We start from the raw sequence: 12122 nt of genomic DNA, 5'->3' as shown, positions 1-12122 counted from the left end.
ATGACAAGTTTATAAAGGAGTTTAAGAGGAGTTTGTCAGCATGTCTGTGACACTAAACAGTACTTCCCAGGCTGGTCGTGGCTGAAGGGGGTTCAGGTTAGATGGTGCTCTCAGGGCTTCCCAGTGCATCTGCAGCCCTTAGGATGCTTCTCACTCTGGGATGAATTGACATTTTCTTTTCTCTTAGGTGTCTTTTCTGGCATGGAAAGTTAGAAACAGTGGGAACATATTCTACCTCTTATAATAAATATTAACTATAAAGTTATGAAAAACGGGGCACAGTGGCCCTGTAATTACATCTACTCAGGAGGCTGAGACAGGAGGATCACTTGAGCCTGGGAATTACAAACCAGCTTGGGCAACATAGTGAGACTGGTCTCACAAAAAAATTGTGTTACTTGGGAGGCCGAGGCAGGAGAATCGCTGGAACATGGGAGGCAGAGGTTGCAGTGAGCCAAGATCATGCCACTGCACTCCAACCTGGGCAACAGAGTGAGACTCCATCTCAAAAAAAAAAAAAATTGGCCGGGCGCGGTGGCTCACGCTTGTAATCCCAGCACTTTGGGAGGCCGAGGCGGGCGGATCACGAGGTCAGGAGATCGAGACCACGGTGAAACCCCGTCTCTACTAAAAAATACAAAAAAAAATTAGCCGGGCGTGGTGGCGGGCGCCTGTAGTCCCAGCTACTCGGAGAGGCTGAGGCAGGAGAATGGCGTGAACCTGGGAGGCGGGGCTTGCAGTGAGCCGAGATTGTGCCACTGCACTCCAGCCTGGGCGACAGAGCGAGACTCTGTCTCAAAAAAAAAAAAAAAAAAAAAAAAATTATGGGCCAGGTACAGTGGTTCATGCCTGTAATTCTAGCATTTTGGGGGGCCAAGGTAAGAGCATTGCTTGAGCCCAGGAGCTGGAGAGGAGCCTGGGCAACATAGGAAGACCCTGTCTGAAAGGAAAAGAAAAAAATTAAAGAAAAATTAAAAGAAAAATTGAAAAATTAGCTGGTGGTGGCTCACACCTGTAGTTCCAGCCTCTTGGGAGGCTGAGGTGGGAGGATTGCTTGAGCCCAGGAGTTGAGGTGAGCCGTGATCATGCCACTGGACTCCAGCCAGGGTGACAGAGCAAGACCCTATCTCAAAATGGAAAAAAGAGAAAAATATTTTCAGTTATGTGTGAGTCCTATGCATATACCTAGAATTGGAGGCACTAATTTTAGGTGGTCTCATTCAATGGAATAGGCTTTTGGAACACTGGAAAGCTTCTGTTTCTATTCAGACATACCTTGGTGCAAGCTTTGTCACCTCCCACATGAGCCACCTGAACAAGAACCAGGGAGTTCAATGTTTGTAAACTTTTCTTTTTTTTTTTTTTTTTTTTTGAGACATAGTTTTGCTCTTGTTGCCCAGGCTGGAGTGCAATGGTGAAATCTCGGCTCACTGCAGCCTCTGCCTCCTGGGTTCAAGTGATTCTCCTGCTTCACCCTCCCGAGTGGCTAGGATTATAGGTGTCTGCCACCACACCTGGCTAATTTTTATATTTTTAGTAGAGACAGGGTTTTGCCATGTTGGCCAGGCTGGTCTTGAACTCCTGGCCTCAGGTGATCTGCACGTCGCGGCCTTCCAAAGTGCTGGGATTACAGGCATGAGCCACCACACCTGGCCCTTTTTTTTTTTTTTTTTGAGATAGTTTCGCCCTGTCGCCCAAGCTGGAATTCAGTGGTGCAATCTCAGCTCACTGCAACCTCTGCCTCCCAGGTTCAAGCAGTTCTCCTGCCTCAGCCTCCCAAGTAGCTGGGACTACGGGCACCCCCCACCACGCCTGGCTAATTTTTATATTTTTAGTAGAGATGGGGTTTCACCATCTTGGCCAGGCTGGTCTCGAACTCCTGACCTTGTGATCCGCCTGGTTCGGCCCCCCAGAGTGCTGGGATTACAGGCGTGAGCCACCACGCCCGGCCTTGTAAACATTTTCTTATTGACAGTAGCTGTCAGCCTGCATGAAGCACTTACTGTGTGCCAGGTGCTGCTCTGTGTCCTTCGCGTATAATAACTCATTTACGCCCAACTCTGTTGCCATCCCTACTGAGGCACTGAGAGCTCAAGTCAGTTGCCCATGCTTACATAGTCGGTAAGTGCCAGTGTGGACTTGAACCCAGATAGTCATTTCCTTAACCTTTGTGCCGTATTGCCTCTTGATCAGCAAATACCCTGCCTTTTTTTTTTCCCCAGTTCGAAATGATATTAGGCACCCAGCTAGGTGCCAAAGATACAGAGATGAGTGAGAGAGTGTTTGCTTTCAAGGAGTTCATGATCTAGCACAGGACTGTCCAGTAGAATTTTTGCAGTGACAGAAATGTTCTACTCAACATGGCAGCCATCAGTCATGTGTGATTATTGAGGTAGTGTGACTGAGGAACAGAATTTCTAATTTTTTTCTTTCTCTCTCTTTTTTTTTTTTTTTTTTTTGGAGACAGAGTCTCGCTCTGTAGCCCAGGCTGGAGTAGAGTGGCACGATCTTGTCTCACTGCAACCTCTGCCTCCCGGGTTCAAGTGATTCTCTTGCCTCAGCCTTCTGAGTAGCTGGGATTACAGGCATGTACCACCACACCTGGCTAATTTTGCATTTTTAGTGGAGACGGGTTCTCCATGTTGGTCAGGCTGGTCTCTGAACTCCCGACCTCAGGTGATCCACCCACCTCAGCCTCCTGAAGTGCTGGGGATTATAGGCATGAGCCACTGCGCCCAGCTGAGAATTTCTAATTTTTTAAAATATTAATTACTAATTAATCTTTTATTTTTATGGAAATAGAGAAGGGATCTCCCTATGTTTCCCAGGCTGGTCTTGAACTCTGGGCTCGAAGGAATCCTCCCTTCTTGGCCTCCCAAAGTGGTGGGATTACAGGTGTGAGCCACCTTGCCCAGCCTCATTTTAAATTCAGTTTTACATGGTCACAAGTGTCTAATGGTAAGACCTGGCACAGTGATTCATGCCTGTAATCCCAGCACTTGAGGAGGCTGAGGTGGGCAAATCACTTGGGGTTAGTTGTTCGAGACTAGCTTGGCCAACATGACGAAACCCTGTCTGTACTAAAAATACAAAAATTAGCCAGGTGTACCTGTACGTGCCTGTAATCTCAGCTACTTGGGAGGCTGAGGCAAGAGAATCGCTTGAACCCGGAAACTGGAGGTTGCAGTGACGTGAGATTGCTCCACTGTACTCCAGCCTGGGCCACAGTGACTAATCTCCAAAAAAAAAAAAAAAAAAAAAGTGTCTAGTGGTTACCAAATTGGATAGCAGTGAATTGAACAGATCTAGTGGGAAAAATAAAGCAAAGTTAACGAATAACAATGATACATCACCGCATGACCTGATACATCCTTAGAGCAAGGCCTTCCCAGCTAGACGACTGATACATCCAATCATTCATCAATGTGCCGATTTTATTCCCTTAATATGTTGTCAGTTTTTTTTTCTTCTTCCTCACATTTACTGCCAAGTGAACATACCAATTTTCAGGATAAGTTCTTCCAGAAAGATGTTATAAGCCCTGAACATCAGAGACTTGTGAAGAAGCCCAGGTTTTACCACATCAACCTGTGGCTGTTAGATCTGGCAGGTCTTTCCCCTCTGCAGGTGGTGTCACTCGTGATGGTGGGGACTGTTAGGGAGCTAGGTTCAAGGAGAAACTGCTTCACTAGAGGCTACCCTCTGCTTTAGCTCCACCAGGCCACCTGTTTTGACAAGTGTCTATATTCCAGGCATGTTAATCATGAACTGCACAGTTAGTGTGTGGTGATCTATTCCTGCCAGTGTGTGGCCACCTGACATCACCTGCACCCTTTAAAAGTTGAACTGCTCTCCTTCTCTTTTAGTTTAAACCCATCTTCCTGAACACAATTGACCCATCTCACCCCATGGCAAAGCTGAGCAGAGCCGCCAATACCCAGAAATGCATCCGGGCTGGGGGCAAACATAATGACCTGGACGATGTGGGCAAGGATGTCTATCATCACACCTTCTTCGAGATGTTGGGCTCTTGGTCTTTTGGAGATTACTTTAAGGTAAGTTCAGAGCAGGAGAACCGCTAGGGTTTTGAGGAAAATGGTCTTTTCCACACTGGGAACTGGGTTCTAATTTTGCATGTTTTAAATTATGAAATATCATCTAGCTGATTCAGGAATGAATGGCATTTATTAATTATAAAACTTCCTGGAAGTAGTACCTGTAATTTGATGATTTCGGTATATATTTGGATTTCTTACATAAACTGATCTTGAATTTGAGTTTAGAGTGAACGTGTTGTGATTTTGTATCTGTGTTCCTAGCATCTGGTCTCATACTAAATAGATTTTGGTTTGGCAATGTTCCTATCTTTCTCTCTGTTCTTTTTGTAGGAATTGGCATGTAAGATGGCTCTGGAACTCCTCACCCAAGAGTTCGGCATTCCCATTGAAAGACTTTATGTCACTTACTTTGGTGGGGATGAAGCAGCTGGCTTAGAACCAGATCTGGAATGCAAACAGATCTGGCAAAATTTGGGGTAAGAATGCAGATCACTTCTTAAGAATATGGAGGAGTGAAATGACACTCAGTGCCAGAGTAGGGTTTTATGACCTGGAATACATGGTCATTTCTCATCTCAGCGTTCATTTAGAGATGCACATGGGGAGGAGTGAGGCTAGAGAATCACTTGAACCCGGGAGGTGGAGGTTGCAATGACCTGAGATCACTTCACTGCACTCCAGCCTGGGCGACAGAGTAATTATCTTTAGATGCATTTCTATCTTTTTTTATTTTATTTTTTTTTTTTTCAGACAGGGTCTTGCTCTGTCAGCTAGGCTGGAGTGCAGCGGCACAACCTCGGCTCACTGCAGCCTCTGTCTCCTGGGCTCAAGCAATTCTCCTGCCTTAGCCTCCCAAGTAGCTGGGATTACAGGCGTGTGCCACCACACCCAGCTAACTTTTGTATTTTTTTAGTAGAGACGGGGTTTCACCATGTTGGCCAGGCTGGTCTTGAACTCCTGACCTCAGGTAATCTACCGTGCCCACCCACATTCATATATATATATATTTTTTTTTTTGAGATGGAATCTTGCTCTGTCTCCCAGACCGGAGTGCAGTGACATGATCTCAGTTCACTGCAAGCTCTGCCTCCCGGGTTCACGCCATTCTCCTGCCTCAGCCTTCTGAGTAGCTGGGACTGCAGGCGCCCACCACCACGCCCGGCTAATTTTTTGTATTTTTTAGTAGAGACGGGGTTTCACCATGTTAGCCAGGATGGTCTCAATCTCCTGACCTCGTGATACGCCTGCCTCGGCCTCCCAAAGTGCTGGGATTACAGGCATGAGCCACCACACCCAGCCAATTTTTTTTTTTATATATATACTTTTTTAGTAGAGACTGGGTTTCACTGTGTTAGCCAGGATGATCTCGATCTCCTGACCTCGTGATCTGTCCACTTCGGCCTCCCAAAATAATGGGATTACAGGCATGAGTCACCGCGCACGGCCCATATCTTTAGATCCATTCGTTGCTTCTTAATATGTTCAATAATTCTGTTGTTTATGTTTGTTTGTTTGTTTTTGAGACAGACTCTCGGTCTGTCACCTAGGCTGGAGTGCAGTGGTGCGATCTTGGCTCACTGTAACCTCTGCCTCCCGGGTTGATGCGATTCTCCTACCTCAGCCTCCTGAGCAGCTGGGACTACAGGTGCGCACCACCACACCTGGCTAATTTTTGTATTTTTAGTAGAGATGGGGTTTCACAATGTTAGCCAGGCTAGTCTCAACCTCCTGACGGCAGGTGATCCACCCGCTTTGGCCTCCCAAAGTGCTAGGATTACAGGTGTGAGCCACCGTGCCCAGCCAATCATTTTGTTGTTGAAAGCCAAAACAAGTCTTTTATTTTTTTGCTTTTTATATATACAGTTTTAAAAGTTATGCGTGTGTTGTAAAAATTCAAACCTTATAGAAATGTAGAAAATAGAAAGTGGAAGTTCCCTCAATAATCATTAATAGTTTAATATCCCATATATAGTCTTCCTGGCCTTGTTCATAGTTCTGTAACCTTGTGTGTATGTGTGTGTCTTTTCCTTTCCCACCCCCACTCCACCCCCCCGCTCCCCGCCGCGCCCCTGCCAAGATGGAGTCTTCCTCTGTTGCCCAGAGCTGGAGTGCAATGGCGCGATCTCAGCTCACTGCAACCTCTGCCTCCTGGGTTCAAGAAATTCTCCTGCCGCAGCCTCCCAAGTACCTGGGATTACAGGCACGCACTACCATGCCTGGCTAATTTTTGTATTTTTAGTAGAGATGGGGTTTCACCATGTTGGCCAGGCTGGTCTTGAACTCCTGACCTCGTGATCTGCCCGTCTCGGCCTCGCAAAGTGCTGAATTACAGGCATGAGCCACCGTGCCCGGCCGTGTGTGTCTTTTTCATCCGTGTTGTATTCTTCATATGAAACAGTTTGTTTCTTATGGAAATGAAACAGACTAGGAGAAAGGAAATTTTTTTTTTTTTTGTGATGGAGTTCCCCTCTTGTTGCCCAGGCTGGAGTGCGATGGCGCGATCTCAGCTCACCGCAACCTTTGCCTCCCGGGTTCAAGCAATTCTCCTGTCTCAGCCTCCCGAGTAGCTGGGATTATAGGCATGTGCCACCACTCCCAGCTAATTTTTTTTTTTTTTCTTAGTAGAGACGAGTTTCTCCGTGTTGGTCAGGCTGGTCTCGAACTCCTGACCTCAGGTGATTCGACCACCTTGGCCTCCCAAAGTGCTGGGAGCCACCGCATCCAGCTGGAAAAAGGAATTTTTTTGTTTTGTTTTTTGAGACAGGGTCTCACTCTCACCCAGGCTGGAGTACAGTGGCATAATCATAGTTTACTGCCTGAGCTCAGGCAATCGTCCCACCTCAACCTCCCGAGTAACTAGGACTAGAAGCATGCACCACCTGCCTGGCTAATTTTTTTTTTTTTTTTTTTTGAGATGGAGTCCCACTCTGTTGCCCATGCTGGAGTGCAGTGGTGCGATCTCGGCTCACTGCAAGCTCCGCCTCCCAGGTTCATGCTATTCTCCTACCTCAGCCTCCTGAGTAGCTGGGACTATAGGCGCCCACCACCACGCCCCGCTAATTTTTTGTATTTTTTAGTAGAGACGGGGTTTCACCATGTTAGCCAGGATGGTTTCGATCTCCTGACCTCATGATCAGCCTACCTCGGCCTCCCAAAGTGCTGGGATTACAGGCGTGAGCCACCACGCCCGGCCCTGCCTGGCTGATGTTTGTATTTTTTGTAGGGACAGGGTTTTGCTGTGTTGCCCAGGCTGATCTTGAACTGAGCTCAAGTGATCTGCCAGCCTTGGCCTTTCAAATTGCTGGGATTACAGACATGAGCCACTGTGCCTAGCCAGCTTTTTTGACATCATGTAATTCTAAAGTATAATCACATAATGTAAAAGCTAAGACAGTAGGTGAGCTATATGTGTTCTGTGCTGTGAACTTGGTAGAATTTGTGAAGTGCTACATCAAGGAGAATCTGAACATGGGGTGTGTGCCCTCTGTAGATAGCTGTGCTGCCCATGATGTGTTTGCCTCATTTTCTTGTTCTTTTTACTTAATTCTTTTGTCCTTTAGTGCATAGCTTTTTACTATACTTGGAAACAAGGCTGCTTCTCTGTTTTTTTAATTACTTTTACTCTAGATATATTATTCCAACCCAACTTCCCCTTTTACCTGATCTAAAACTCCTACCTGGTTGACTCTGTAGTCTAAGTGTAGTTGGGATTTTGGGTAGTAACACATGTAAAAATTAAATATTAATCTTGACCCTGGTTTTTAAAATCCTCTTTTACTTCATGTACTGTATATCTACACTTTATTAAGCAAGCACAATCGTGTGTGTGTGTGTGTGTGTGGTGTGTATGTGTCACCCAGGCTGGAGTGCAGTGGCATGATCACAGCTCACTGCAGCCTCAACTTCCTGGGCTCAAGTGATCCTCTCCCGAGTAGCTGGAACTACAGGCATGCATCACCCCACCCAGCTAATTTTTTTTTGTATTTTTTAGAGAGACGGGGTTTCACAATGTTGCCCAGGCTGGTCTCGAACTCCTGAGCTCAAGCAATGCGCGTGGCCAGCAAGTTTTCGTTATTATGTGTTCCTTTCTAGGCCTTACCCATGTCCTTGTGTATTTTCGTTGAGTTTCGATCATAGCATGTGTATATTTTGTATTCTCTTCTATTGTAGGCACTGTTGAGAAGAGTCATGTTGTTTCTTTAGCGGGGGGGGTTTTTTTTTTTGAGATGGAGTTTTGCTCTTGTTGCCCAGGCTGGAGTGCAATGGCGCGATCCCGGCTCACTGCAGCCTCCGCCTCCTGGGTTCTAGTGATTCTCCTGCCTCAGCCTCCCGAGTAGCTGGGATTACAGGCATGCGCCACCACGCCCGGCTAATTTTTTGTATTTTTAGTAGAGACAGGGTTTCTCCATGTTGATATGGCTGGTCTCAAACTCCCAACCTCAGGTGATCCGCCCGCCTCAGCCTCCCAAAATGCTGGGATTACAGGCATGAACCACCACGCCCGGCTTCTTTAGCAGGTTTTATGTGCAGGCTTAGCATTAGTACTTGCTGAAGGTTGGAACTTCTACATCAAAAATTCTAAGAATTTCTTTTTTTTTTTTCCTTTTTGAGACAGAGTCTCGCTCTGTCACCTAGGCTGGAGTGCAGTGACATGAGCCACTGTGCCTGGCCAATCCTAAGGATTTCTTTTGTGGTGGTTGCAAGTCTGGGCAGAAGTCTTGTCAGGGGCTGTAACTGGGCTTATCTTTACTCCTTTGTCAGGCTGGATGACACCAAAATCCTCCCAGGCAACATGAAGGATAACTTCTGGGAGATGGGTGACACGGGCCCCTGTGGTCCTTGCAGTGAGATCCACTACGACCGGATTGGTGGTCGGGACGCCGCACACCTTGTCAACCAGGATGACCCTAATGTGCTGGAGATCTGGAACCTTGTCTTCATCCAGTATAACAGGTGGCCTTGGGGTCCTACTCCATTCCTTTCCTTGAGCTGAGCGGGGGAGGAGGAACTCGGAGCTTTGTGGCTGTCTTCTCAGCTAAAAGTTCATTTCTTTATTTCTCAAATTACCCACCTGATCTCTGGAACGAGGATGGGCCTATTCTTTCATGAACTAAGCCTTATCGCACGTAATAGCTTCTCACGAGCTATTCCTATAATGTCATGCTTGCCGTACTTTGGGCTGCTGTTTTTGTTTTTTTGAGACAGAGTTTTGCTCTTGTTGCCCAGGCTGGAGTGCAATGGTGCGATCTTGGCTTACTGCAACCTCTGTGCCCCGGGTTCAAGCGATTCTCCTGCCTCAGCCTTCTGAGTAGCTGGGATTACAGGCATGTGCCACCATGCCTGGCTAATTTTGTATTTTTAGTAGAGACAGGGTTTCTCCATGTTGGTCAGGCTGGTCTCGAACTCCCGACCTCAGGTGATCCGCCCATCTCAGCCTCCCAAAGTGCTGGGATTATAGGTGTGAGCCACCATGCCCGGCAACTGGACTGCTGTTTTAAAGCCTATTTCCTTGAAGCTTGCCTCAGTTTTGTTTTGTTATTGTTTTTGTTTTTGTTTTTGTTTTGAAGATGGAGTCTTGCTCTGTCACCCAGGCTGGAGTGCAGTGACAAGATCTCAGCCCTCTGCAACCTTTGCCTGCTGGGTTCAAGCAATTCTCCTGCCTCAGCCTCCTGAGTAGCTGGGATTACAGGTGCATGCCTCCATGCCAGGCTAATTTTTAAAATATTTTTGGCAGGGATGGGGTTTCATCGTGTTGGCCAGGCTGGTCTCAAACTCTTGACCTCAAGTGATCCGCCCGCCTCGGCCTCCAAAAATGCTGGTATTACAGGCGTGAGCCACCATGCCCAGGCCCAGTCTTTTTTTTTTTTTTTTTTGAGATGGAGTTTTGCTCTTGTTGCCCAGGCTGTAGTGCAATGGCGAAATCTCGGCTCACCACAACCTCTGCCTCCTGGGTTCAAGTAATTCTCCTGCTTCAGCCTCCCAAGTAGCTGGGATTACAGGCATGTGCCACCATGCCCGGCTAATTTTGTATTTTTAGTAGAGACGGGGTTTCTCCATGTTGGTCAGGCTGGTCTTGAACTCCTGACCTCAGATGGTCCACCACTTCGGCCTCCCAAAGTGCTAGGATTACAGGCATGAGCCACTGTGCCTGGCCTTGCCTCACTCTTAAACGAACCCCAGAGTACTTCTCCTTCCTTTCTCTCTCCATTTCCCTCTTCCCACCAAACTGGGCAAATGGCAGATGGTCACAGCCTGCAAACTGCTCTGTAAATGAATTTTAACCAGCAGGGCCTGGAGAGGTGGCAGCTTGAGTCTCTGCTTCAACCTCCTCTTCTTCTGGATCATACAGGGAAGCTGATGGCATACTGAAACCTCTTCCCAAGAAAAGCATTGACACAGGGATGGGCTTGGAGCGACTGGTATCTGTGCTGCAGAATAAGATGTCCAACTATGACACTGACCTTTTTGTCCCTTACTTTGAAGCCATTCAGAAGGTACTGGTCCTATTGCAAACATTGTAAACTTCTGTGGAGTTTTCCAGGCTGGACTCTTAACAGTGCTGTCAAAGAAAAAATGACTATATGCTTTGCCAGCCAAGGGTACCCATTTCCATCTGCCTACTTCATTGTTAATTTTACACTTTTTTTTTTTTTTTTTTTTTTTTTTTTGAGACGGAGTCTCGCTCTGGAGTGCAGTGGCGCAATCTCAGCTCACTGCAAGCTCCGCCTCCTGGGTTCACGCCATTCTCCTGCCTCAGCCTCTCCGAGTAGCTGGGACTACAGGCGCCCGCCACCACGCCCGGCTAATTTTTTTGTATTTTTAGTAGAGACGGGGTTTCACCGTGGTCTCGATCTCCTGACCTCGTGATCCGCCCGCCTCGGCCTCCCAAAGTGCTGGGATTACAAGCGTGAGCCACCGCGCCCGGCCTTACTTCATTGTTAATAATGTGAGGCTCTAGACCTGAGACAGTGTAATTTTTGAGTGTAGGGGCTGGCTGGAGTCTCTCTGCTTCCCCAATGTCACGTCCTTGGGGTTATAGGATCTGGCAAGACCAGCATCCTTTCTGCTAATGCTCCTCAATCCTCTAGGAACCTCCTTGGGCGAGGTAGCACCAGAAAGCCTGCTTCCTAAAGGGCTGCCTCCTGATTCTTATCTATAGGGCACAGGTGCCCGACCATACACTGGGAAAGTTGGTGCTGAGGATGCCGATGGGATTGACATGGCCTACCGGGTGCTGGCTGACCACGCTCGGACCATCACTGTGGCACTGGCTGACGGTGGCCGGCCTGACAACACGGGGCGCGGGTAAGTATGCTGTACACTGGGTGGTGTTTGGACCGGCACCACGTGTGCCATGTATGACTCTTTATGAAACTTTTCTTTGTTTGTGAGATTGAGTGTTGCTCTGTCGCCCAGGCTGGAGTAGAATGGCATGATCTCGCCTCACTGCAACCTCTGCCTCCTGGGTTCAAGTGATTCTGCCTCAGCCTCCAAGTAGCTGGGATTACAGGTGCACACCACCACGCCTGGCTAATTTTTGTATTTTTAGTAGAGATGGTTTTTTTTTTTTTTTTTTTTGAGTCAGAGTTTTGCTTTTGTTGCCCGGGCTAGAGTGCAATGTCGTGATCTCAGCTCACTGCAACCTCCGCCTCCTGGGTTCAAGCGATTCTTTTCCCTCAGCCTCCTGAGTAGATGGGATTATAGGCATGAGCCACCATGCCTAATTTTGTATTTTTAGTAAAGATGGGGTTTCTCCATGTTGGTCAGGCTGGTCTCAAACTCCCAACCTCAGGTGATCTGCCCGCCCCAGCCTCCCAAAGTGCTGGGATTACAGGTGTGAGCCACCGTGCCTGGGCAGAGATGGGGTTTTGCCAGGCTGGTCTCGAACTCCTGACCTCAGATGATCCACCCGCCATGGCCTCCCGAAGTGGTGGGATTACAAGTGTGAGCCACCATGCCCAGCCTCTTTATGAAACTTAAAGCCATCTTTCGTTATTGTGTCCTTGTCGTGGGCAGGTGGAAGAATCCCTCACCCCTTTTGTAAGGGATGAAGGGAGTTTCAGC

General features: G+C 47.6%; 1 protein-coding gene across 6 annotated transcripts in view; it reads left to right on the top strand.

The window, feature by feature from the left end:
• AARS1 (alanyl-tRNA synthetase 1) overlaps nucleotides 1–12122 on the top strand; it is a 38567-nt gene that overhangs the window by 8424 nt on the left and 18021 nt on the right. For all 6 annotated transcript variants that reach the window (XM_063611569.1, XM_063611566.1, XM_055297812.2 and 3 more), the window contains exons 3-7: nucleotides 3867–4055; nucleotides 4389–4534; nucleotides 8820–9011; nucleotides 10408–10552; nucleotides 11218–11363. In XM_063611569.1, the coding sequence (XP_063467639.1) occupies nucleotides 3867–4055; nucleotides 4389–4534; nucleotides 8820–9011; nucleotides 10408–10552; nucleotides 11218–11363 (818 nt within the window). The remainder of the gene's footprint in view (nucleotides 1–3866; nucleotides 4056–4388; nucleotides 4535–8819; nucleotides 9012–10407; nucleotides 10553–11217; nucleotides 11364–12122) is intronic.

Source organism: Symphalangus syndactylus, chromosome 11 (assembly GCF_028878055.3).
Source record: "Symphalangus syndactylus isolate Jambi chromosome 11, NHGRI_mSymSyn1-v2.1_pri, whole genome shotgun sequence".
Classification (NCBI taxonomy): domain Eukaryota; kingdom Metazoa; phylum Chordata; class Mammalia; order Primates; family Hylobatidae; genus Symphalangus; species Symphalangus syndactylus.
This window is presented reverse-complemented; position numbering and strand designations above follow the sequence as displayed.